This window comes from Chiloscyllium plagiosum, unplaced genomic scaffold (assembly GCF_037043375.1).
Source record: "Chiloscyllium plagiosum isolate Xiang-an unplaced genomic scaffold, Cpla_swu_hap1 HiC_scaffold_7, whole genome shotgun sequence".
NCBI lineage: Eukaryota > Metazoa > Chordata > Chondrichthyes > Orectolobiformes > Hemiscylliidae > Chiloscyllium > Chiloscyllium plagiosum.
Genome location: NW_028270145.1, coordinates 46,113,224 through 46,140,383, shown reverse-complemented (window position 1 = coordinate 46,140,383; position 27,160 = coordinate 46,113,224). Strand labels below are relative to the sequence as shown.

Below are 27,160 nucleotides of genomic sequence, written 5' to 3'. Positions count from 1 at the left end.
TTGAGCTGCGGGCTAGATACAGAGGACAGGTACAAGACTCACACTGGCACTTTTGCCAAAATTATTTCATGACTGTCTGTGGAACCTTTCTGTTCAGAACAAACCAAAGGAATTTCATTTTATTATGCACAGATCACTGGTCAGACTGCATCCAATATTCTGCAGTCAGCTTTGGTCTCTTAATAAGGTAAAAACAATGACTGCAGATGCTGGAAACCAGATTCTGGATCAGTGGTGCTGGAAGAGCACAGCTGCTGCCTGAATTGCTGTGCTCTTCCAGCACCACTGATCCAGAATTGGGTCTCTTAATAATGTGCGATATGGCGGTCTTAGAAATGTTCAATAGAGAACTAGAAAAATAATTTTGAGCTTAAGATATCTTGGTTTCAAGAGGTGAGAAGCAGGTGAAGTGGGTCTGTTTACCTTATGGCACCACTGACTTGAAGACAGCCTGGGAATGAGGAGCAAGGATAGGCTGAGAAGAAAGATGAAGATGATGCTGGGCGCAGTACAATGGGAAGCAACACAATGGGAAGAAGCTAAAGAGATGAATAGCAAAACAAGGTATGTGTGAAACTTTACTGTAGGCAAATACTGTAAGACTATAATTACTGATTCACACTGCATGTCATGGGAAATGGCAGGGCCAGAGCCGAGATCACAGGACATGGCAGCGGGAGTTGTGGGGGGGGGGGGAGGGCGGGGAAGAAAGAGAGAGAGAGAGAAAAAAACCTTTATCTGTGACCATATTCCAGAGGAGGTACAGAATTGCAATACGTCAGAAGGTGCTGCCTGTGGTTGAGTAATTTTGAGTATAATCATGCCAATGTGGTTTACCTAGAGAAACAGATAATTCTAATCTGATTCAGACATACAGTCAGCCCTGCTGATCTCAAATCATCATCTGCATGGTTTAATATAAAATGCTGTAAAACTCAATGAATCAGGAAGACCCACCGGAGGTGGGTTTGGGTCAGTGGTGTTTTCATCAGAACTTTCAGTGTTAACTATTTTCTGTTTCTGAATATGCCTGAGTAATTCAAACATGTTTAAATTTTAAAACCTGATTTGTTGTCAGTGGAATATTTTGCTTTTGAATCAACAAACAGAAACTGTGGCATTGGTAATCTTTGAGGAAAACATGTCAGTTTCTGGAGGTACAGGAGCATGAGTAAGCCATTGACCTTTCAAGCCTGCTCTGTCATTGAATATAATCCTGGCTGATCATCCAACTCAGTACCCACTTTCTCATTATACCCTTTGATTCCTCTGGGTCTAAGAACTATTCAACTGCTTCTTGAAAACATTGAATGTTTTAGCCTCAACTACTTTCTGTGGCAGAGAATTCCATAGGCTCGCCACTGTCCCAAGGTGAAGAAGTCTCTTGTCATTTGAGTTCTGAATGGAATATTGGTTTCCTTTGACTGTGACCCCTAGTCATCAAGAACATCATTCTTGCGTCTACCCGTCTGGCCCTGTTAGAATTTTACAAGATTCTGAGATTTCCCTCTGCCTCATTCTTTGAAACTCCATTGAATATAGTGCTAATTGATCCAGTCTGTCTTCATAAGTTAGTCATAGAGTCTTAGATTCCTGCCACGTCAAGGGTCAGTCTGGTAAATCTTCATGGCACTCCCACCACAGCCAGAGCATCCTTCCTCAAATAAGATTAAAACTTGTACACACCACTCCAGGTGTGATCTCAGTAAGTCCTTGTATAATTCTAGCAAGACATCCCTGATCCTGTACTTGAATCCTTTTTGCTGTTAAGGCCAACATACCATTTGCCTTCTCAGCCACCTGCTGCACCTGCTTGCTTACTTGCAGTGATAGAGATACATGGACACGCAGGTCTTGTTACACCTCTCCATTTTCCAATCTATTTCCATTAAAATAATAATCTGCTTTCCTATTTTAGTATCAAAATGGATAACTTCACATTTATCCACGCTATACTTAATTTGCCATGTATTTGCCCACTCAGTCAACTTGTCCAAATCTCTTCATCCTCTTCTAAGCCCATCCTTCTCACAGCTCACCCTCACACTCAGCTCTGTGTTGTCTGAAAATTTGAAGAGATAACATTTAGTTCTTTCCCCTTAAATTATTAACATATGTTGTGTATAGATGGAGTCCTAGCACTGATCCCTGTGGTATCTCACTAGTCACTGCTTGCCACGCAGAAAAAGACCCATTTATTACGATTCTTTGTTTCCTCACTGTAAACCACTTCTCTATTCAAGTAAATATATTACCCCAATTCCATGCACTTAATTTTACATGTTAATTTCTCATGGGATCTTATTGAATGCTTCTTGAAACTCCAAGTAAACTACATCTAATTGCTCCCCATTATCAACTCTGCCAGTTACATTCTAGCAAAATTCCAGTAGATTTGTCAAGCATGATTTCCCTTTAGTAAATCCATGCTGATTCTGTTACTGTTTTGCGAGTATTGTTAAACCTTTTACAATGAACTCTAGTAATTTCCCCATGACTGATGTCAGACTAGCCGGTCTACTGTAGCCTGGTATAAACTGTTTTTACCTGGTCCTTTTTTTAAATAGTGGGATTATGTTCACACCCCTTCAATCCATCAGAACTGTTCTAAGAGTCTATAGAATCTTGAAAAATAACTACCAATACTTCCACTATTTTTAAGTCCAATTCTTTAAGTAATCTGGAATGTAGACTATCAAGCCCTGGAGATTTATTATTGTTTAATTTAATCAATATCTCAATATCATTTTCCTACAAATACTGATTTTCCTTCTGTCCAACCCCATCCCAACTTATCCCATCGGTTTACCAATGTTTTTGGGTCTTTATTTATGTCTTAGTTTGTGAAGAAAGTATGTGTTTAATTGGTCTGTCATCTTTATTCCCCATTATAACTTCCCCTGTTTCTGATTGTAAAGGATCTACACTTGTCTTCAATCTTTTTCTCTTCATATACTGATACAAATTAATTGAAAAAGTTTCTATGTTTCCTTAAGCATACTCTTGTACTCTCTATTTATCCTCTTCATCATCCTTTTGTTCTCCTTTTGCTGAAATCTCAACTGCTCCCAGTCCTCAGGTCTGCTGCTTTCCTTTAGTATTCTCCATGCTTATATGTTATATTTAATTTCCCTTCTTAACCATGTTTGGGCTATCTTTCCCATTTTCATTTCTGTTAGGGGCAAAAACAAAATTGCTGTAGTTAATCTATGTTCTTTAATTTTTTGTTATTGCCTGTCCACCAACTCTTTAAGTAATGTTCCCCAATCCATTATATGAAGGTTTGTTCAATATATCATTTCAGCTGTATGACACTATAATCTTTTGCTATATGTTCTGTGTCTTATAATCCTGCTCCACAGCTACCTGATGAAGCAGCAGCACTTTGAAAGTTAGTGCTTCCAAATAAACCTGTTGGCCTGTATCCTGATGTTGTGTGATTTTTTTAACTCAGTCCATTAGAGACAGCTCATGTTATCGTTTCCAGATTTAGACTGGTGATTTTCAGGGCCGTAGTCTCAGAATAAGTTATGTCACTGTCTTAATGAAGGAATTCATTACATTCTATTCCAGCTTCCTCAGGAGCCTCGCATATCTAGATTATCAATTATTGCTGTTTGATTGTGTGCAATATTCGGTCTATGATAGCCCGTTCCCTAGTTGCGCTTCAATGTATTGATCTAGAGAAACTATTCTATACACAAGCCAGGAATTTCTCCTCTATGATATTGTTACTGATTTGACTTTCCCAATTTTATACAGATTAATGTCACCCATTGTTGCAACTGTACCTTTTTTGCTTTTGTCTGTTCCCCAGTTGTTACTCAATGTATTGATCTAGAGAAACTATTCTGTATACATGCCTGGAATTTCTCCTCTATGATATTGTCACTGATTTGACTTTCCTAATGTTATGCAGATTAAAGTCACCCATTGTTGCAACTGTAACCTTTTTGCTTTTGTCTCTATTTTCCTGATTAATACTTTCTCCAAATTATCGTTACAGATTGTGGGTCTATATACAATCTCCATTATCATTTTCTGCCTCTTGGTGTTTCTAAACTGTAATTGTACAGGTTTCACTTCACTGGAGCTAATATTGTTCCTCACTATGTTTGTTAATTTCCTCTTCAATCAGCCGGGCTGAACCATCTCTTTTTCCTTGCTTTTTCCTGACATTCTTAAAATCTAAATACTCTTGGATATTCAGCTGCCATCCCCCTGGTCGCTTTGTAGCCACATCTCAGTAATCCCAACTATATTATACCTGTTCATATCTTTCGAAAGACTAATTCATTCACTTTATTGAGAATCCCCTTAATGTACATTAAACTAGGCATTTAAGACTTGTCTTTACAACACTCATTGTGCTGTTCACATTTTGCGCTGTGATCCTGTTTGACTTCGGTCCCTGAATTCTCTCACTTCTTCCTTCTCAATCTTCTTTGTTGCCCTTGTTTCCCTCTCTTGTCTTCCCTCTCCCTGTGTAGGTTTCCAACTTCCTGCCATTTTTGGTTAAACCCTCCCCATTTGTAATGGCAAATACTCCTCCCCAGGACATCAGTTCCAGCCTTACCCAGATGCAACTCTTTGAAACTTACACTGGTTTCCCCTCCTCCAGAATCAGTCTCAATATCCCAGAAATCTGAAAGTGTCCTCTTGCAGCCCATCTCCAGTCACATATTCATCTGATATTTACTTCTATTTCTACTCTGACTTGCATGTGCCACTGGTTGTAACCCTGAGATTATTACACTTGAGGTCCTACTTTTTAAATTGCTTTCTAACTCTGTGTATTCTACATTTAGGAGCTCATCCTTTTTTTTACCTATATCAATGGTACTGATATGTTCTATGACTACTGGCTGTTCATTCTCCCACTTTAGAATGGCCTGTCATTATTCCAGACATCTTTGACCCTAGCACCAGGGAGACAACGTACCATCGTGGGATTCTTATTTGTGGCCTCAGAAAAGTCTATTTACTCCCTTTGCAGTTAAATCCCCTCTTACTATAGCATCCCACATTTTGGATTTATCTCCAGTTTCACCATCTCCAAGAAAGGGAATGCATGTGACATGAAAATATTTCATCTCTTAAAGATATATGCAGTCATATCATAGCAAGGATTTCTGGGACATTTAAAACAATCTATGGTTTTAATTATATTTTACAATACCCAAATGTGACATGCTTATGATTTTACTTAAAAATACTCAAATTTGAGAAACTACTTGGTAAAAAAAGGTCAAGGAGAGTAGTTTTTTATTTATACATGCAAGTTTTCACTCCCTTAAATCTTCTTCGACTTTTGCTACATTTCACTTAAACTATTTGGCAAATCAGATGTAAACCCTTTTATCCAAATATCACTCAGAGGCTGAAGATGGAAGGAAAAAGTTGAAATGTTCTGGCAGAATTTTCCCAATGCCAAACACAACAAGCAAAAATTCCAAAATATTAGATTTACAAAACAGCATCCTAAGCAGCTTCAAGCCACACCGCTGGATGTCAATGCTGTCACTTTGCTGATCACTTGTACAGTATGTAGATGGAAACAAAAAGTTTTAAACAGCAGAAGGAAACTACAACTTCCCAACCATCTGCTTGATTCACTTACGGATTAGTAGATCAGCATTTTTGAACTTGACTACCACTTGCCCAGTATAGCAGATGCCACTGAGAGTTTTCCCGTAAACACAAAGTGCTCCAAAACATATACAGAGAGAAATAAAGGATGACAGAAAACATGTATACATTTGACCAAAAACTAGATACAGATACGAAACAAGAGAACTGAGTGTCACAGGTGTTGATACACACACTAATATAAAAAGCTTATACAGTAACCATTGAAAATAACAGTGCCAGCTCAATCAGGCCTCAGCACTAAGAGCTACAGACCTACCAATCTACAAAAAGAAACATTGTCAGTCAGAGAACAAACACTTGCAACAAATGACCCCTAGTGAATGTGAAAAACAATCATCTGGAGTTACCTTTGGATTAACTGGATTTTTAGCACCATTTGCCCCAAATTTACCAAACCAGCACAAAATCTCACAGGTTTTGATGTCCAAATTACATCCAGAGCACATTACAGAAATTTAATCGTTTATATTTTGTTTAAAGAAAATTAACAAACATATATTAGAAACCTGCTTCCCACCCCAGAGGTGGCATTTCCCTCAGATTTGATCATTGTTTTAAAATTTTCATTAACTGTGTCTATTTCAGGTCTTTGAGGAGGCCCATAAAATGTAGTTTTATTTTGAACAAAACAAAACGTTTTACTGAGGTCAAGGCTTTGGAATCTGATATATGTCACAAACACTAGCAAAGGTCCAACAAACTAATACATTTTACTTTTCTAAATTGAATTGAGTTATGTTGCCAGGATTTTGGTGTTTCTTATGTCTAGTATTTCAGGGCTGCACATACATTTCCTTCCCCAAATAACAAACTGTGTGAAGGTCAAGCAGGTCTGAGCTCATGGGGCTCAGATGGCATCACTATGTTTAGCAGGTGCATCAGCTTGGAGACTATTGATGCTCAGTGTTGGTGTGCCCTGAAAAGAGACAAATTTGAACATGTATGTAGATAAAGGCAGCTGCAGGAAGTAGCTGTGAAAGACTAGCAATCTGTTACACTAAGCACCACCCCGTGTCACCAATCTGTGCTGGTCATTGTGAATCTGCATTCATGCATGCAATATGATATGTAAACTTTTCAATGAAACTCTATTTTACTGGGGATTAAGGCTCCAGACTGTGCACCTTTCCACCCTGTTCCACCTGATCAGAAAAAACCTTTGAAAAGCCTGTAGGTTTTTTCTCTCATCTCGTAAACTACTTACAATTCCAAGGTCCTGGAATATAAAGATAATTCTCACAGTTCCTTTTCTCTACTGAGAAATGTCATCTCTATTGTCTCATCGTCATCTCTGTTGTCTCATTCCCATCTCCATAATTGAATGCAAGGATTTAACATTGAAGCAGTCCAGTCAGTTCCCTCTGCTGTATTCCTTCCTTGTAGCCTGCTGACTAAACCTTCTTGAATGTTTTTCCCTGTTTTAGACCTGAACTCTCATCTTTTTGCCTCCAATCTCTCCCATTATGCTATCGATTTGCTCATTTTGACCATGAGACCTACCTGCTCGTTTATTCCTATTTCCACAAAAACACTGTGACTATGTTATGTCCCCTCCTGACTTCCTCCGTTAATTAACTAACCCTTGTCAACATTCTTCTTTTCAAATTGCCATCCATCTAGCCCCTGCCACAGTACTGCAACAATCTTGGTAAAATCACAAACTCCACCTGATGTGCATGTGATAAAGGCCAGTTTCTTCTCCTATTTCTTCTCCTATTGGAGTTTTTTATAATCTTGCATGTAGTTAGATACATTTTATTTTTCTCCCATGCTTCTCCACTGTCTTCCAGCTGGGTGTGATCACTCTCACCTGTTTCTATTTTTATCCACCTACCAATAGTCAGCGAGTCTCTTCCCCTTCACTGTTTATTTATTGCCCCAGGATCTATTGCTGATCTCCTCTTATTTCTCCTTTATATGCTGCCCTCAGGCAACATACTTGAAAGCACAGGGTTAGTTCTGTCATATACATTCGCAAGCCCTGCCTCACCACCACTTCTGACTCTTCCATTGTTATTCAATTATCAGACTGCTTCCCAGCCATCCAATACTGTTTGGCCAAAATTTCCTTCAATTAAATAATGACCATATTGTCAGTTTGCCTGCGCATCAGGCTCTGAAATTCCCTCCCTACACCTCTCTACCTCGCTTTTCTTCTTTAAGGCACTCTTTAATATTCAGCTCGTTAAAATCTCCTTGGGGGCCTCCTGTTATAATGTTCAATATGCCTGTGAAGTGTTTTGGGACATTTTGTTATTACAAGTACTATATATTTATAAGTTGTTATTTACTCTTAAAACACTCCATATCAATCCAGTGTTGCTGCATCAACTAAAGAGATCAAAGTGGTCCTTTTGCATCTGTTGCGACATAGCTCAATGCAATAGCTGGTGCCGGATGTCAGCTCTGAATCCTGGCTTCCATTTCTTTCACTCGCATACAGAGAACTTTCTTCTTGTTCTCTCTTTTAGCAGTAATGGCCTACAAACAAAAACAAGAAGGATCAGCAGATTGTCAAGACAGTGGTGATGCTAGGAGGACTACCATCAACCTCAAAGATATTGGCAGCGCTATCATTTATTTGTTGCCATAGCTGGCTGTAGTAACCATGCTTCATCATGGCTATCCACAATGGCAGAGGAATCACAGCCCCTTTTTGCTTCAGCTGCCATTTTTAAACGGTCTTGGGGCTTTCAAAGGATTGGGTAAGAGTCATTCGGTGCATGGGGATATGTGAAATTGGGTCACAGGGAATGTGAATTGTGTCTACGGGAGGATAATGGGAGTCACAAGAGTTGGGTAGGTGGCTCAGAAGGTAGGTAGTCAGTTGGAGAGTAGCAGTTTGGCTAAAGTGGTATATGATCTGACCAGAGGCTATCGCAGTTAGTACTGTTCACTAGGTGATTGTGGTTTGGGAGTGGTGGTTGAGTAGGTGGAAGGTGGAGGTGAGGGGTTGGCGGTTTTAATAAATTAGGTTATGCTATTCATCACTAAGTTATACCAGAAATTAAACTTCCTGGGTTAGGTATTAAGGTAGGAGCTGTGCATCTAGCTCGAATCACTACAGTTGAGGTCAATGTCGGAGATATTGTGGAGGGCAGCATAAATCTTCCCTGGGAATCCCATTGGCTGACAACTGGCATCAGAATTGCTGGGGACCACTGGAGGAAGCTGAGATGGATCATCCACTTGCCACTTCTGGCTGAAAATTGCTGTGGATGCTTCAGCTGTATCTTTTGCACCGATGTGCTGGAAAAGCGCAGCAGGTCAGGCAGCATCCAAGGAACAGGAGAATCGACGTTTCGGGCATAAGCCCTTCTTCAGGAATGGAGGAATATTTGTGGAGCTGCCCACTTCAGTGAATTGTTCAATTGTTCACCATCATTCACAAATGAACATGGCAGGATTGGTTGTGAGATTGCTTTGCTCTGTCTATCACTTCTTCTTGCCCATGCAGTTTGACATGCAAGTAGTCCTGGTTGGTAGCTTTAATAGTTGACACCTCATTTTCAGGTATGCTTTGTGTTGCTTGTGGTATGCCATCCTGCACTCTCCTTTGAACCAGATCGATAACCTGGCTTGATGGTAAAGTGGGGTATAAGCTGAGCCATGAGGTTGCGGATTGTGCTGGAGTACAATTCTGCTGTTGCCATGATGATCCCTGACATAGAGGGATTGTCTTATAAGCAAAGGCCAAACCGGTTAAAGATTGAGAAGTGATCTTATTGAAATTCATAGGATTTTAAGGGGTTTAACAGGGCAAATGTTGAGAGGATATTTCCCCTCATAGAAAAGTCTGGGAACAGAGACTGTAGTCTTAGAATAAAATGGCATCAGTTTAAGACTGAGATGAGTTTTTTTCCTTTTGAGTTTTTGGAAGTCTTGTCCACAGAGTCTCTATGTACATTTAAGGCTAAGATAGATTATTGATCAGTAGGGGAATCAAAGGCTCCAGGGAAAGGGCAGGAAAGTGGACATGAGAAATGTCTGATCAGCCATTCTACTATTGAATAGCAGAGCAGGCTCGGGGGGCTGAATGGCCTACTCCTGTTCCTGGTTCTTATGATGTTCTGGTCTGAGGTAGGTTAAATGAATGGATAAAGATCAAGCATATAGCAATATACTTTTGGAAACTGTAAAATTGTTAACTTTGGCGGGGGAATAAAGAACCACGTTATCTAAATTGTGAGAAATTGCAGTAGGATCTGAGAATCCTAGTGCGTGAATCATAAAACGTTAATATGCAACTACAGCAAGTAATTAAGGAAACTAACAGGATGTTATTATTTTATTACAAGATCAGTTGAATACAAAAATATGTATGTTGTGTTTCAGTTGTATGAGGCATTAGAGTGACCACATGGAGTAGTGTCTACAGTGTTGGTCTCCTTATTTAAGGAAGGATGTAAATTTGGTAGAAGTAATTCAAAGATAGTTGACTAGATCAATGCCTGGCTGGATTATTTTATGAGGAAAGATTGGCAGACTAGGCTCCCATCTGCTGGGAGTTTAGAATGGTAAGCATTAATTTGATTGAAACATATAAAATTCTGGTGTCTTCACTGGGTAAATGTAGACAGGATGTTTCCTTTCATGAGAGAAACTAGAAACTACGGTTCACAGTTTGAGAATCTGGGGTTACCCATTTAAGACCAAGAGGGGGAGAAATCTTTCTCAAAGTGTTGAGTATCCTTTGAACTTTCTTCCTTCGAAAGATGGTTGAAACAGAATCTCTGAACATTCTTAAGGTGTAGGTAGGTAGATTCTCCATGAGCAAGAGGGATGATTGTTGGTTTGGATGAGAATATGGAGTAATCAGATTAGCCATAAACTTATTCAGTTATGGAGCTAGTTCGTAGAGTTGAGTGACCTATTTTTACTTTGAATTCATATGTTCGTAGTTTTGGTATCTCTATGAGGACACTTAAGTGGAGTAAAATGCAGTCCTTGAACTGTTACAGAATAATGTGATACATTTTTAATGTTTCCTTCTGTCAGGTTTCATGTAAGAGATGTGGGTGGCTGATCTGTGATGATTTTGCCAAATATGCAGTGATGTAAATTGTCTTTTTTAAGTATATTTTAATATCATTTATTTTTGAGGTAGTGGCATGTGGGTTTTGGTCTGACTCTGAAGAGTTTCAGCAATTGATAGCCTATTTCCCCTCCTATTTCTTCCGTTCTTGTGTTGGGCTACAAGATTGCTAGATCATTAGAAGGTCAATTCGTCAAGTGAGAGCAGGCACATTGGCTTCTGAAAGGCTGGAATGGTATCCTAAAAGGGAAGTGAAAGTGACAGCCTTGAGATTTTACCTGGATCCTGTTGTATGTGTATTGTTCCATTGAGAATTCACTTTTAAGTACTTCATTGCCGTGTGTATACAATGTTGTGACCCTGTCTGGCAGTTGGTCTGCACTGCGCCTGCAAACGAATCAATTGATTTGCTATAATTTCCCTTAACTTATGTTTTTCTTTTACTGTTTTAAGTAAATAAACCCATGGAGTTAATCAACTAATACTGCAAAGGAGGAATGGGTAAGTGATAATTACCAATCTGCTTTCTCCTGACACTACATATCTCCAGCAGTTTAATTATTAGAGAATTATGCAGTCAGATCCCTGCCTCCCTTTGAATATTATGAAATTTGAAATCTCTTCTGCACCCAACCTGACATTTTCTGCCACATTGTGCTGTCTCTCACCATTGGGCTGGCTCCTGACATGCTCTCCTGGAGTCCAGTGTTAACTCTGTGCAAGTGGAAGGGTTTTGAATGAATTTAAAGCCTGTTCCTGTTGTAGCTTCCTTTTTGGGAGATGTGAATTTGATGAACAAGTCCAAGAAACATGAGCAGTGTGAGCACCAGAGGTCACCTTTATACTGGGACCCAAGGCCACTGGATTTGCAGATCCTGTTTACCTTTTAATTTAATATTCTTTTCTTCCATAACATCAGAAGCCAAAGTAGCTTTTAAAATTTGTTTTAATCTCTGTTGACATGAGTAATACTGTATACTAGGATTAGATGTTGTTAGGGCAGAAATATAAGGTGTAACTCCATGACTTACTTCCTACAATAATATGACTCCCCAACGTCATCTCCAATGTAGAACTGCTGATGTGATGTCAGCAGTTGGTGGATTGATAGGATTATCAGTCTCTCCCCTTAAACATGTTTTGAAACTGATTACGTAGAATTTGTTTTCAATGTAAGCCACAAATTAAACTGATAAATGAGGCATATTATCTGACTCTTACACTTCAAAATGAAGGATCAGTAAGTTCATTAATTCCTTTTAAAACTGTTTTTCTTTCTTGGTTCATTGCTGCAAACCTGTATTTTGAATTAAAATACCAATATTATTATAATAAAAGAGGGATTTCACTTTTGATACACAAAGAAATGATGTCTTTGTCCAATGCACTGCACTCAGACAGATTATGCAAAATGACAGACATCTAATAAGTGGGCGGCACGGTGGCACAGTGGTTAGCACTGCTGCCTTACAGCGCCAGAGACCGGGTTCAATTCCCGCCTCAGGCAACTGACTGTGTGGAGTTTGCACGTTCTCCCTGTGTCTGCGTGGGTTTCCTTCGGGTGCTCCGGTTTCCTCCCACAGTCCAAAGATGTGCAGGTCAGGTGAATTGGCCATGCTAAGTTGCCTGTAGTGTTAGGTAAGCGGTTAATGTAGGGGTATGGGTGGGTTGCGCTTCGGCGGGGCGGTGTGGACTTGTTGGGCCGAAGGGCCTGTTTCCACACTGTAATGTAATCTAAAAAAAAGTGATTCCAGCTGTTTCCTTCCATCACTTCCATTCCATGCACAGCCCATACTCTCAATGATAATGTTATTTTTTGGTAATGACAATCCACTCTGATTCTTGACCTAAAAACAGGTCAAAGTTTTGACTTCTCCCCAGATTAACACAGTGAATAATAACTGTTTAAAAATATATCAGAAAACGGAATGCATTTGGTTTACAAGTTAACTTCTTCAGTGTTTTGTTTTGTTTATTTTGTGCTTTTTGAGAACAATCAATGGCATGGTTTGTAAGCAAATTTCCCTTGACAGCTGATCTAGTTGTGTTCCAACTTCAAAGAAACTAGTTCCATTCATGTGATAGTAGGTCATTGGTCCCACATAAATGGAAACATAGAATCATAATGGCACAGAAGGAGGCCATTTGGCCCATCATGTCCATACTGGCTGGCTGAAGAGCAGGGCTTGATGAAGGGCTTTTGCCCAAAATGTCGCTTTTCCTGCTCCTCGGATGCTGCCTGACCTGCTGTACTTTTCCAACACTACTCCAGTCTAGACTCTGATTTCCAGCACCTGCAGTCCTCACTTTTACCTGTCTGAAGAGCACCCTAGTTCTTTTCTCTATCACAAATGCCTGGCAATAATGATTACAAATAAAAGAAAATCTAACCACTGTCCCTTAACATTCACTGATGTGAACTGAATCCCCCATCATAAACATCCTGGGGGTTACCATTGGCCAGAAACCTAACCGGACTCAGCATATAAATACAATACTTGCAAGAGCAGGTCAGAGCTAGAAATCCTGCAGCTAACTCACCTCCTGGTTCCTCAAAGCCAATCCACTATCAACAAGACAAGTTAGAAGTTTGATGGAATACTCCCCACTTACTTGGATGAGTACACCTCCAACAACACTTGAGAAGCTTGACACCATGCAGGATAAAGCAATCCATTTGAATAGCACCACATCCAGAGGCATCCACTCCCCCCCCCACCACCAATGCTCAGTAATAACAGTGTATACTATCTGCAAGATGCAGTACAGAAATTCACCAAAGATCCTTAGACAGCACTTTTCAAACCCATAACCACTTCCATCTAGAAGGACAAGGGCAACAGATTTATGGGAATGCTTACCACCTGTAAATTCCCTCCAAGCCATTCATCATCCTCGCTTGAAAATATATCACTGTTCCTTCACTTGTTGGTTCAAAATCCTAGGATTTGCTCCCTAATGGCATTTTGAGTCAATCTTCAGAGTTCAGACCATAGTGGTTCAACAGGCAGCTCACAACTACCTTCTCAAGGGCAACCATGGAAGGCCAATAAATGCTGCCCAGCCAGCAATGCCTATGTCCCACAAACAACTTGCATCATTCAGTGTTTCCATGATCCTAACAATGATAAGCACATTTAAGAATATTCCTTGGGTCCAAATATTATATCCAGTTATGTCTGCTCTTCGTTAGAACATAGAACATTACAGTGCAGTACAGACCCTTCGGCTCTCGATGTTGCACCGACCTCTGAAACCTATCTGAAGGCAATCTAACCTACAAAATTCCATTTTCATCCATATGATTATCCAATGACCATTTAAATGCCCTTAAAGTTGGTGAGTCTACTACTGTTGCAGGCATTACTTCTGCAAAGTTAGAGAGTTGGGATAGCTTTGAACTCTTGTCCCATTGTAAAACTGGGAACATTGATGGGCTGCCTGTTGTAGACCTTTCTCCTAATACCTTTCCACTAAAGCTCATCCTGACAGCTACATTCTCACTAAAGTGAAGTATTGAGAATGTTGGAACTCTGAAAGATGAACAGAATGCTCGAGAAACTAGACAAATCTGACAGCATCTGTGGAGAGAGAAACAGCAATAACGTTTCAAGTCTAATATCAATCTTCGGTACATGTTCTAATCTTGATTTGCACCTGAATTCTTACAGCTGCTCCTAATGTAATCCTTGCTTCTCTTCCACTCACGTACCTATTAATTGCTACAGACAGAGCAGAGCTCCTCAGTCTTCTGCCCTTGCTCAGCCCTGCCTGTCTTGAGCTCTTGCAGCTTCCCCACAAACTCCTCCATCCAGACTTTATTACCCAGCCCATTTGTAGTAAGTGATTTAATTCATTACATCCAATTGCAGCTGATGCCCTTGTGCTCACTTGCTGTCTGTCAAATAAAGCAGCTGAACAATTTAGGCTGATTTCCTGCCCTCTCCCTTTGCTGGCAGCATGCAAAGACAGGCTGTCTCTGAAAATGGCTCAGGTCTCCTGTTGTGCATTCAAAGCTAAAATTAGCCCGATAGTGTACAGCTGTTCAATGCAAAATGCTTCAAACAGGCACTTTCCAGTAAGTGTCAGTGTGTCCCAAGGCTACTTCTACACTTGAAGTTCTGACACTTCACCCCAGTTTCAGGTGATGTGGCATAAGCAATGGCGCTTTGTCAATAAAAATAAACTGGTTGCTCAAGTCAATAAATTATTCTGTTCTCTCTTGCTTTCTAAGCAAAGAAACTGAAACTGATTTTAAATGAGATGTTAGCTGCCGTCTTGTCACTTGAGCATTGTCTGCTCCAGCATTCACTATGAGCAGAAGTATGCCTTTGATTTGTCTGTGAAATAAGTCAAATTCAACAAATATGCAAGTAGTTTTGCCTGCGTGAAAGCATAGCACTATATTTAGATTTGTTCCACTTGAATCATATTGCAAGAGTAAATTACTTTTTGCTGTGTTTCTACTCATGAGGGTAGCAGTGCACTTTGCTAGCTTTAGCTTCTGAATGTTTGATTTTTTGGAAGGTTGGTTTATTTTCAGCCTCCCCCACTGCACCCATGAGCAAACCTTTACTACTTTGGTTTTAAAAAAATGCTGTACATTGAACTAATACCTGCTTTAGCCTGCCATTAATGTCTTCATTTGAGGTGTTAGAACAAAATCCCATCTTTGTGTTCAGATGAGCATACCAGATCTCAAAGCATTATTAGAAAGACAGAAGAGTTTTCCCAATGCCCTAGCTATCATTTAACCAATACCATTACCGTAAATTTCTCATTGTTCTTTGCAACTGTATAACACACAAAGTAACATAGTCTCTTTCTATTCTTAGAACCCTGCTTCTATATCAGGATCTGTTTGAAAACTACAGAACAGAAAACTGTTCTGTCCAGAGCAAGTCTCACCTGTTAACACTTTGCCTTCCAACATGTTGAATCCCAACCCACTATAATGACCTCTTGATTTTTGGCTGTTCATCGCCATTGCAACCCCAGGTCACATGCGTGTTTCTTGGGATCTTGACGTCAGAATCAAGAAACTAACTCTATTTCAAAATATCCCCAGGCCACTTTGTTCTTAAAGGGGCAGTGCAGTGAAAAAGAAACAGACTTTTGTCAGTGTAGGGGGTCATCATAATCACTGAACTCCTTTATAACCCAAGGTGAGGTTGGAGCTGCAAGCGGCCATCAAGGAGATGGATTTTATCATTTTTTTACTTAACCAGAGAAAAGAAGCAGGAGTGAAAGCTCATAGTTTTGCTAAGTGAGTGGGATTCCCAGTGGCACAGGATGCAATCAAGTGCATGCACATGGTTCTACAAGTCCCATGTATTAAAAGAAAACAAATTTCAATTTTACATGTTCTGCACAACAGGGTTATTGCTCCATTCATGTGCCACTTCTGTGTGACCTTCTACTGTGACCTTGTCCAGAAGGTACAGTTCATGATGACTTGAGGTTACACCATTTCCATCCTGTGTCAGTTCACCATACCCATATTTGGTCCCTAAGGGACTTTGAGACTGGCTGCTGGGTGAGATATAGGATGCCCACATTGCTGTCAGGCCTGAAAGGCTGAACTGGGGAAGGAGATGGAAGAGTCCCTTCGCTGCAGGTGATCTATCTGTGAACAGCTGCTGAAATGAGAATTCTCCTGAGATCTCCTTCCAGTATGCTTCCATCCCCCCGAACCTGTCTCTCTCCCAACCTCACCGTTTTCCTGCTGCAGACCATCAAGGCGTCCTTTTGGAGCAAAATCCTGAAATTAAAAAACACCAGTTTAAAACAAAGATCAAATTGTTCCACAGCAACTTCATGCACACTGAATAATTTGTAGAATACCTAATACTGAATTTATGGTCATACCAATCATACCCATTCTAATCGGATATCCAGGAGTAGAACTATGTTTCCAAGCAAATAACTGATCACTGGATATTAGGGGGTACCCAGGCGATGTGACCCAGGTGAGGAGGCCCAAAGAGCAACAGAAAGTTGGGGATCAAATCTCGTAATAACAATGGTAAGCTACTGTAAGGTGAACTTCTAATAAAGGATACATATGGTGTTTCTCCTACAGCAGTAAAATTATGTTGATCAGGAAACTGTAACATCAAAACAACATTACATTGATGCAGTTCATGTGGCAATTCTGCCATTTGAGGAAAATACACTTTTTCTTTGCATTAAATGGCTTTCAGTTGCAGTGTGTTACTTGTTCTGCAGAAAATCAGTTTCAGATGCTGCCTTTCCTTTCCCTGAATTAGTCATGAACCTAGCATGAGACAGATTGAGTAATACTGTATATAAAGCACATGTTAATTTGGAAAGTATATTACTAAATTTATACTGTTTATATAATGAGGCAAAAAATTTGATGTTCAGTTTTGATTTCAGTGGTATTGTTGCTTTTGTATCCTGTTTATATTCATGCAGTATTGCATGCTGCTAGAGAGGTAAAGACCTTTTTTTTTGTGCAGGTATTCCTGAAGGAAAATCATGTGGACCTGATTGTAAGGAAGAAAAAGATAATCAGTGGCTTGGTGTTAGTTTGTCAAGACAGCCAAAGAAAGAAGGTTACATACTGGTATCTGCACATTTTTCAAAATGTATCTTTAACAAATGGACTAGAATACTAACAAAAGCAGAAGCTAATAGATAAGCTCAGCAGGTCTGGCAGCATCAGTGGAGAGAAATCAGAATTAACTTTTCAGGTCGAGTGACCCTTCCTCAATTCTGCCAACGCTGCCAGACCGACTGAACTTGTCTAGCAATTTCTGCTTTTTGTCTCTGATTTACAGCACCCACAGTTCTTTCGATTTTTATTAGAATACTAAATTATTTATATTGTGTTTGACATGCAAAATATTTTTCTTAAAGGCCTGTGCGCATCGCTGGAAAAATGTATACTACCAGGCATCAGATAAACGGCCTCTTGGGTTATGTTTTAAAATTCCAACTGACTTGCAACCTTCTCAAGATTTGCCACTGATACCATGTTTTAGAGGTAAGAAAATGAAAATATATATTTTCAGCAGGTTGCTTGATTGGAGTAACTGTCTGAAAATCAAGCCCTTTGATGGTAGTCAAAGTTATAGAGTCATAGAGATGTACAGAATGGAAACAGACCCTTTGGTCCAACTCACCCATACTAACCAGATATCCCAACCCAATCTAGTCACACCTGCCAGCACCCGGCCCATATCCCTCCAAACCCTTCCTATTCATACACCCATCCAAATGCCTTTTAAATGTTGCGATTGTATCAGCCTCCATCACTTCCTCTGGCAGCTCATTCCATACACGTACCACCCTCTGCGTGTTGCCTCTTGGGTCTCTTTTATATCTTTCCCCTCTCACCCTAAATCTATGCTCCCTAGTTTTGGACTCCCCCAACCCAGGGAAAAGACTTTGTCTATTTATCCTATTTATCCTATCCATATCCCTCATGATTTTATAAACCTCTATAAGGTTTATAAAGCCTCTGACGCTCCAGGGAAAACAGCCCCAGCCTATTCAATCTCTTCCTATAGCTCAAATCCTCTAACCCTGACAACATCCTTGTAAATCTTTTCTGAACCCTTTCAAGTTTCACAACATCTTTCCAATGGGAAGGAGACCAGAATTGCACGCAATATTCCAACAATGGCCTAACCAAAGTCCTGTACAGCCACAACATGACCTCCCAACTCCTGTACTCAATACTCTGACCAATAAAGGAAAGCATACCAAATGCGCCTTCACTATCCTATCTACCTGTGATTCCACTTTCAAGGAGCTATGCACTCCAAGGTCTCTTTGTTCAGCAGCACTCCACAGGACCTTATCATTAAGTGTATAAGTCCTGCTGAGAATTGCTTTTCCAAAATGCAATATCTCACATTTATTTAAATTAAACTCCATCTGCCATATCTCAGCCATTGGCCCATCTGATCAAGATCCTATTGTAATCTGAGATAACCTTCTTCACTGTTCATTACATCTCCAATTCTGGTGTCATCTGTAAACTTACTAACTGTACCTTTTGTGCTCAGAACCAAATCATTTATATAAATGACGAAAAGTAGTGGACCCAGCACCGATCCTTGTGGCACTCCACTGGTCACAGGCATCCAGTCTGAAAAACAACTCTCCACCACCTCCCTCTGTCTTCTACCTTTGAGCCAGTTCTGTATCCAAATGGCTAGTTCTCCCTGTATTCCGTGAGATCTAACCTTGCTAACCAGTCTCCCATGGGGAACCTTGTTGAAGGCTTTACTGAAGTCCATATTGATCACGTCCACTGCTCTGCCCTCATCAATCCTCTTTGTTAATTCTTCAAAAATCTCAATCAAGTTTGTGAGACATGATTTCCCACACACAAAACCATGTTGACTATCCCTAATCAGTCCTTGCCTTTCCAAATACATGTACATCCACTCTCTCAGGATTCCCTCCAACAACTTGCCCACCACCGACATGAGGCTCACCGGCCTATAGGTCCCTGGCTTGTCCTTACCACCTTTCTTAAACAGTTTCACCACATTAGCCAACCTCCAGTCTTCCGGCACCTCACCTGTGACTATCGATGATACAAATATCTCAGCAAGGGGCCTAACAATCAATTCCCTAGCTTCCCACAGAGTTCTAGGGTACACCTGACCAGGTCCTGGGGATTTATCCACTTTTATGTGTTTCAAGACATTCAGCACTTCCTCCTCTTATAATATGGACATTTTTCAAGATGTCACCATCTATTTCCCTACATTCTATATAGAGTCGTAGAGATGTACAGCATGGAACCAGACTCTTCGGTCCAATCCGTCCATGCCGACCAGATATCGCAACCCAATTAGTCCCACCTGCCAGCACCCGGCCCATATCCCTCCAAACCCTTCCTATTCTTATACCCATCCAAATGCCTCTTAAATGTTGCAATTGTACCAGCCTCCACTACATCCTCTGCAGTTCATTCCATACACATACCACCCTCTGCGTGAAAAATTTGCCCTTGAGTCTGTTTAATATATTTCCCCTCTCACCCTAAACCTATGCCCTCTAGTTCTGGACTCCCCGACCCCAGGGAAAAGACTTTGCCTATTTACCATCTCCATGCCCCTCATAATTTTGTAAACCTCTATAAGGTCACCCAGCAGCCTCTGACGCTCCAAGGAAAACAGCCCCAGCCTGTTCGGCCTTTCCCTGTAGCTCAGATCCTCCAACCCTGACAACATCCTTGTAAATCTTTTCTGAACCCTTTCAAGTTTCACAACATCTTTCAGATAGGAAGGAGACCAGAACTGCACGCAATATTCCAACATTGGCCTAACCAATGTCCTGTACAGCCGCAACATGATCTCCCAACTCCTGTACTCAATACTCTGACCAATAAAGGAAAGTATACCAAACGCTGCCTTCACTATCCTATCCACCTGCGACTCCACTTTCAAGGAGCTATGAACCTGCACTCCAAGGTCTCTTTGTTCAGCAACACTCCCTAGGACCTTACCATTAAGTCTATAAGTCCTGCTAAGATTTGCTTTCTGAAAATACAGCACCTTGCATTTATCAGAATTAAACTCCATCTGCCACTTCTCAGCCCATTGGGCTATCTGGTAAAGATCCTGTTGTAATCTGAGGTAACCCTCTTCGCTGTCCACTACACCTTCAATTTTGGTGTCATCTGCAAATTTACTAACTGTACCTCTTATGCTCGCATCCAAATCATTTATCTAAATGACAAAAAGTAGAGGGCCCAGCACCGATCCTTGTGGCACTCCACTGGTCACAGGCCTCCAGTCTGAAAAACAACCCTCCACTACCACCCTCTGTCTTCTACCTTTGAGCCAGTTCTGTATCCAAATGGCTAGTTCTCCCTGTATTCTATGAGATCTAACATTGCTAATCAGTCTCCCATGGGGAACCTTGTCGAACGCCTTACTGAAGTCCGTATAGATCACATCGATGCTCTGCCCTCATCAATCTTCTTCGTTACTTCTTCAAAAAACTCAATCAAGTTTGTGAGACATGATTTCCCACACAAAGCCATGTTGACTATCCCGAATCAGTCTTTGCCTTTCCAAATACATGTACATCCTGTCCCTCAGGATTCCCTCCAACAACTTGCCCACCACCGAGGTCAGGCTCACCGGTCTATAGTTCCCTGGCTTGTCTTTACCACAGTGGCACCATGTTTGCCAACCTCCAGTCTTCCGGCACCTCACCTGTGACTATCGATGATACAAATATCTCAGCAAGAGGCCCAGCAATCACTTCTCTAGCTTCCCACAGAGTTCTTGGGTACACCTAATCAGGTCCTGGGGATTTATCCACCTTTAACCGTTTCAAGACATCAAGCACTTCCTCCTCTGTAATCTGGACATTTTGCAAGATGTCACCATCTATTTCCCTACAGTCTATATCTTCCATATTCTTTTCCACAGTAAATACTGATGCAAAATATTCATTTAGTATCTCCCCCATTTTCTGTGGCTCCACTCAAAGGCCACCTTGCTGATCTTTGAGGGGCCCTATTCTCTCCCTAGTTACCCTTTTGTCCTTACTGTATTTGTAAAACCCCATTGGATTCACCTTAACTCTATTTGCCAAAGCTATCTCCTATCCCCTTTTTGCCCTCCTGATTTCCCTCTTAAGTATATCCCTACTGCCTTTATACTCATTTAAGGATTCATTCAATCTATCTTGTCTATATCTGACATATGCTTCCTTCATTTCTTTAAACAATGCCTCAATTTCTTTCATCATCTAGCATTCCCTACACCTATTAGCCTTTCTTTTCACCCTAATAGGAATATATTGTCTCTGGACTCTCATTAGCTCATTTCTGAAGGCTTCCCATTTTCAAGCCGTCCCTTTACCTGCGAACATCTGCCCTCAATCAGCTTTTGAAAGTTCTTGCCTATTACCATCAATTTAGAACTTCAACTTGTTGATCTGCTCTATTCTTTTCCATCATTGTTTTAGCATTAATAGAATCATGGTCGATGGCCCCAAAGTGCTCCCCACTGATACCTCTGTCACCTGCCCTGCCATATTTCCCAAGAGTAGGTCAAGTTTTGCACCTTCTCTAGTAGGTACATTCACGTACTGAATCAGAACATTTTCTTGTACACACTTAACAAATTCCTCTCCATCTAAACCCTTAACACTATGGTAGTCCCAGTCTATGTTTGGAAAGTTAAAATCCCCTACCATAACCACCCTATTAGTCTTACAGATAACTGAGATTTCTTTCCAAATTTGTTTCTCAATTTCCGTCTGACTATTAGGGGGTCTATAATACGATCCTAATATTTCCGGGAATATCCTCCCTCATTACAGCTTAATGCTATCCCTTATCAAAAACACCACTCCCCCTCCTCTCCTGCCTCCCTTTCTATCCTTCCGATAGCATTTGTTTCCTGGAACGTTAAGCTGCAGTCCTGTCCATCCCTGAGCCATGTTTCTGTAATTATTATGATATCCCAGTCCCATGTTTCTAACCATGCCCTGAGTTCATCTGCCTTCCCTGTTAGTCCTCTTGCATTGAAATAAATGCAGTTTAATTTACCAGTCCTACCTTGTTCTCTGCTTTCTTCCTGCTGTTGACTGTTTGACTTGCTTCTTTTCTCAACTCAGATTGATCTCTTTCCTCACTAGCTCACTGGGTCCCATGCCCCCACCTTAATAGTTTAAATCCTCCTGAGCAAATCTTCCTGCCAGTATATTAGTTCCCTTCCAATTCAGGTGCAAACCGTCCTTCTAGTATAGATTACTTCTACCCCAGAAGAGAATCCAATGATCCAAAAATGTGAATCCTTCTCCCATACACCAGCTCCTCAGCCATGCATTCATTTGCTCTATCCTCCTATTCCTACCCTTACTAGCTCGCAGCACCGGGAGTAATCCAGATATTACCACCCTCGAGGATCTCCTTTTTAAATGCCTGCCTATCTGTATATTCTTCCTTCAGAATCTCATCCTTATCCCTTCCTATATCGTTGGTTCCAATGTCTACAATGCCTTCTGCTGGTCCCTCTCCCCCTTGAGAACATTCTGCACCCTCTCTGAGACATCCTTGATCCTGGCACCAGGGAGGCAACACACCATTCTGATTTTTCGCTGCTGGCCACAGAAACATCTGTCTGTACCTTGGACTAGAGAGTCCGCTAACACAGTTGACCTCTTGAAATCCGATGTACCCCTCATTGCATTAGAGCCCGTCTCAATACCTGAGACTTGGCTGTTCATGCTACATTCCCCTGAGAATCCATCACCTCTTACATTTTCCAAAACAGCATACTTGTTTGAAATGGGGATAGCCACAGAAGACTCCTGCACTACCTACCTACCTCTCTTACCTTGCATGAAGTTAATCCATCTATCTAACTGTATATGCAACTTTTCTCCCTTCCTATAACTGCTATCCATCACATTCCCTTGCCTCATTGCCTCTAACTGTCTCTCCATTCAGTCTGATAGGATTCGCAACCAACGGCATTTATTGCAGATATCATCCTCAGTAACATGTAAACTCTCCCTAAACTCCCACATCGGACAGGAGCATATCACTCTACTAAAGACTGCTTTTGCTTCTTTCAATCTACAGAACCAGAAAATAGCACTGTCTTATTCCTCTACAAAACACTGCTCTGGGCTAACTTAATACTTATGGCTTATGTTTTAAGTTTAGTCAAGGGATGTATCTCAATAAAACATATAATCAAGAAAGAACACTCACTACTCCTTACTGCAGACTTCTGTAAGGCCACACTTAAAAATATTCACTCATCTGTTTCTGTGCTGTGACCTCTCCCAAACAGGTTCCTTCAAGATCAGTTGTGAATTTCACTTTGTTCATTTTCCCAGATGCACTCCGCTGTCCAGCGATACATGAATTCAAACAGCAAAGGCAGTTTCACTGCTGTGTCGTTAGCAATGTGGGTGTCTTTCTCTCGCTCTCGTTCTCCTGCATCACTTCACCATGTGCTGCCTTTGTCTATTCCTCTCCCTTTTTAAAGTGCGTTGCTTTGAGTTTTCTTTTCCCCGAAGTTCCAAAACAATGCAACAACATATAAAACAGTAATTACTGCTCCTGGAATTTGAGGAAATCACCTCCAACATCTAAAATACCTAAAAAAAATGAGTAGCCTGTTACAGCCAGAAATGTTTCCCATCCTCCTTGCTGAGATAGCTCAAATTGTCATTTGGTAAATGGCTTTTCCAGAAAATGTTTGGCAATGTTTTTGCCATTACCTTTGTGGCAATAATACTTTATTTAACATAAGTGTGATGTGTAGAAGTACCAATTCAACATTGCCTTAGTGTATAATGTTTGGGAGGGATGGCAAAAATAAATTGGGGGAGGGATAGCATTGCTGGTAGGAAGTCGTCGGAAATTACATAAAGTATTTTTCTTGACTTGAGTTGATAGATTAGCTCTATCTTTTGGTGCTGTAAAGGGAATCATAGCATAGAAACATAGAAGATAAGAGTAAGCCTTCAACCCCTCGAGCCTGCTGTACCATTTATTATGATCGTGGCTCATCATCAAGCTCAGTACCCTAATCCTGCGCTCCCTCTGTTTCCCTTTAGCCACAAGAATTATAACTACCACCTTTTTGAAAACACACAATGTTTTGGTCTCAACCCGAAAAAGAGAAAATGCTGGAAAATCTTAGCAAGTCTGGCAGCATCTGTAAGGAGAGAAAAGAGCTGACGTTTCGAGTCTAACTGACCCTTTGTCAAAGCTCTTTGTCCACCTTGGTCTTAACAGTGTTCTGTCACAGTGAATTCCACAGGTTCACCACTCTCTAAATGAAGAAATTTCTCTTCATCTCAGTCTTAAAAGATTTGTCTCTTATCCTTAAACCATGACTCCCAGATCAGGACCCCCCTGCTAAACAATCTCTCGAAGAGAATGCTTCCAACCACTAAGTAATTCTATATATTTATACCAAATCATATTTCTTTCCCTGGGATTGGGGCAGAGTTCCTGTAAAATCTTTGACAGAATTTTGCTATATCTGTCCCTATTCCAGGCCGCCACCAGGTCATCTGATATTGCAGTTTATCCTGCCCCCTGTGCGCCAGACTATGATATGTTTTTAATGAGGTTTGTCTTATGCAGTGAGGTCCCCTGCCTGATCCTTTATCTTCCACACTTTGTCTTGTCCTCTCATTGCTCCTACCTCTTCCATTCCTGCTTCTTTTCTTGTTGGGCTGTTTCTTGGAGTATCTTTAAATTTTTCTCTTTCATTTCTATAACTGCTGCTACTGGCACTTCCTCAAATGCCTGTGCTGTTTCAGTAAGCATGTTAGCTGCCTTATCGGTATACTCATTGCTCTGTCGTTGCGGAGTTTCTACCTTTCTGTAAGCATTAACCTTAATCACTGCTGCTTCACTAGACAACTTACTAGCTTCCACCAAATCTTTTAAACTGCTCTTCATGTTGTTTGTGGTCCCCAGATGAGGTGATGTACCCTTGCCATCATATAGTCATGCACCACCCCAAGGCCATAACTACTATATGTATTCACGTTGACCCTCTGACCCCTGGCTAATTTCACTATTGCTGTTAGGGCTTTTAATTCTGCTACTTGGGCTGAGTATCTCCCAGGAATCTGCTGTCCCACCATCACATTTCCCTCGACGTCTGTCACCGCCCAATCAGTGTGGGACGTTTCCTTGTAGTTTTGTTTTGATCCATAACTTAAAACACTCCATCTCCTCCTTCTAATCATTCATCAGCAATCCTACCACTCTCTTTTGCACCTCTCTTGCAAAGTTGTGCTTATTCCCCTTCTTTACCATCAGTCCTGCCAAGTTTACTACTTTATCTTTCACTACTTCTGTATGTTTATCTGCTAGGAGTAGCACACACTGCCATTTAGCTATGTGGCTGTCCAGTACTGCTTTTAATTTTCCCACCCATAGTAAGAATACCAGACTATGGAGGGATGTGTCGGATAACCTGTCCCATCAGAATGTTGGGTTCAGGCACCTCGATTGCCCATGTGGCACACTGCAAAGCCTGAGGACATCAGTGAAGCCTGGCCACTGTGGGCTATGATCTCTTTCTCATCCTTGTCTCATAATTTTTTTTCTCTCTGTCAATCTTCCCTTGATCTTTAATTGTAATTATTTGTCCAAATTGTCAACATTTTTTTCAGTTAATCTAGAGAATTTAGAAAATAAATAGGACAGAATACCTCCCTCTTAAAAACACAATTCTGTTACAGACTCTCCGTCTTGATGAAGAGTTCTGTCATGTTATGGTTGCTCATCCCTGAGGGGTCTCTCTCAAAACTACATTACCAATTATTCCTTTTTCATTGTATAATATGTAGTTTAAGATGGCCTGTTCTTTAGTTTGGCTCCTCAATGTATTGGTCCAGAAAACTATCTCAGATACACTCCAGCAATTCTATTTCTGCAGGTATTGTGAATAGTTTGAAACTATATGCAGATTAAAGACACCCATAATTGCAGGTTTTCCTTTCCCTCACACATATCTGATTTTGTGTCATCCCCAACATCGCCACCACCATTTGGTGGTTTGTTTACCACCTCACTAATAATTTTTGCACATTTGTATTTCTCAATTCTACCCACACATATTCTGCATTGTCTGAACTAATATCTTTCTTCAAAATTGAGTTTTTATATTCTTTATCCACTAAAACAACTTTTCCTTTATTGCCTGCCTTTCCTAAATACTCTGTCCCTGGATGTTCAGTATCCATTCCTGGTCACCTTGCAGCCTTATTTCCTATTTACATGTATTAACATTAATAATTCATCCACTTTATTTTGAATGCTCTATGCATTCAGGCACAAAGCCTTAAGACTTTGTCTTTTTAATGTTCCTTGTCCCATTCTTAACTTGTTTTTATAGTGGTCTTGTTTGATTCTGGCCTTTAATTCCTCTGCCTATCACTTCTCTTATTCCTTTTTCTGTATTTTGTTCTTATCCTGATATGCAACTGGAACCTTGTAAGTCACCACTTGATGCCATGACAATGTGTTTATGATCCATTGATGCATATAAGTAAGTGAAGCATTGAGTATAGGAGTTGGGAGGTCATGTTGCGGCTGTACAGGACATTGGTTAGGCCACTTTTGGAATATTGTATGTGATTCTGGTCTCCCTCCTATCAGAAAGATGTTGTGAAACTTGAAAGGGTTCAGAAAAGATTTACAAGGATGTTGTCAGGGTTGGAGAGTTTGAGCTATAAGGAGTGGCTGTATAGGTTGGGGCTGTTTTCCGTGGAGCATCGGAGACTGAGGGGTGACCTTATAGAGGTTTATATAATCACGAGGGGGATAGACATGGTTAATAGACCAGGTCTTTTCCCTGGGGTGGAGAAGTCCAAAACTAGAGGGCATAGGTTGAGGGTGAGAGGGGAAAAGATATAAAAGATACCTAAGGGACAATGTTTTCACGCAGAGGGTGGTACATGTATGGAATGAGCACTAACAGGCGTCAGGCT

The 27,160-nt window shown here is 40.7% G+C and overlaps 1 protein-coding gene across 2 annotated transcripts in view; it reads left to right on the top strand.

Moving 5' to 3' along the window:
* The window catches only part of itga4 (integrin alpha 4), a 184,673-nt gene that overhangs the window by 23,615 nt on the left and 133,898 nt on the right, over positions 1-27,160 (top strand). For both annotated transcript variants that reach the window (XR_015757649.1, XM_043693478.2), the window contains exons 3-4: positions 17,170-17,276; positions 17,570-17,696. Coding sequence is in view for 1 of the 2 variants with exons in the window: in XM_043693478.2 (XP_043549413.2) it covers positions 17,170-17,276; positions 17,570-17,696 (234 nt within the window). In the remaining variant the exon portion in view is untranslated. The remainder of the gene's footprint in view (positions 1-17,169; positions 17,277-17,569; positions 17,697-27,160) is intronic.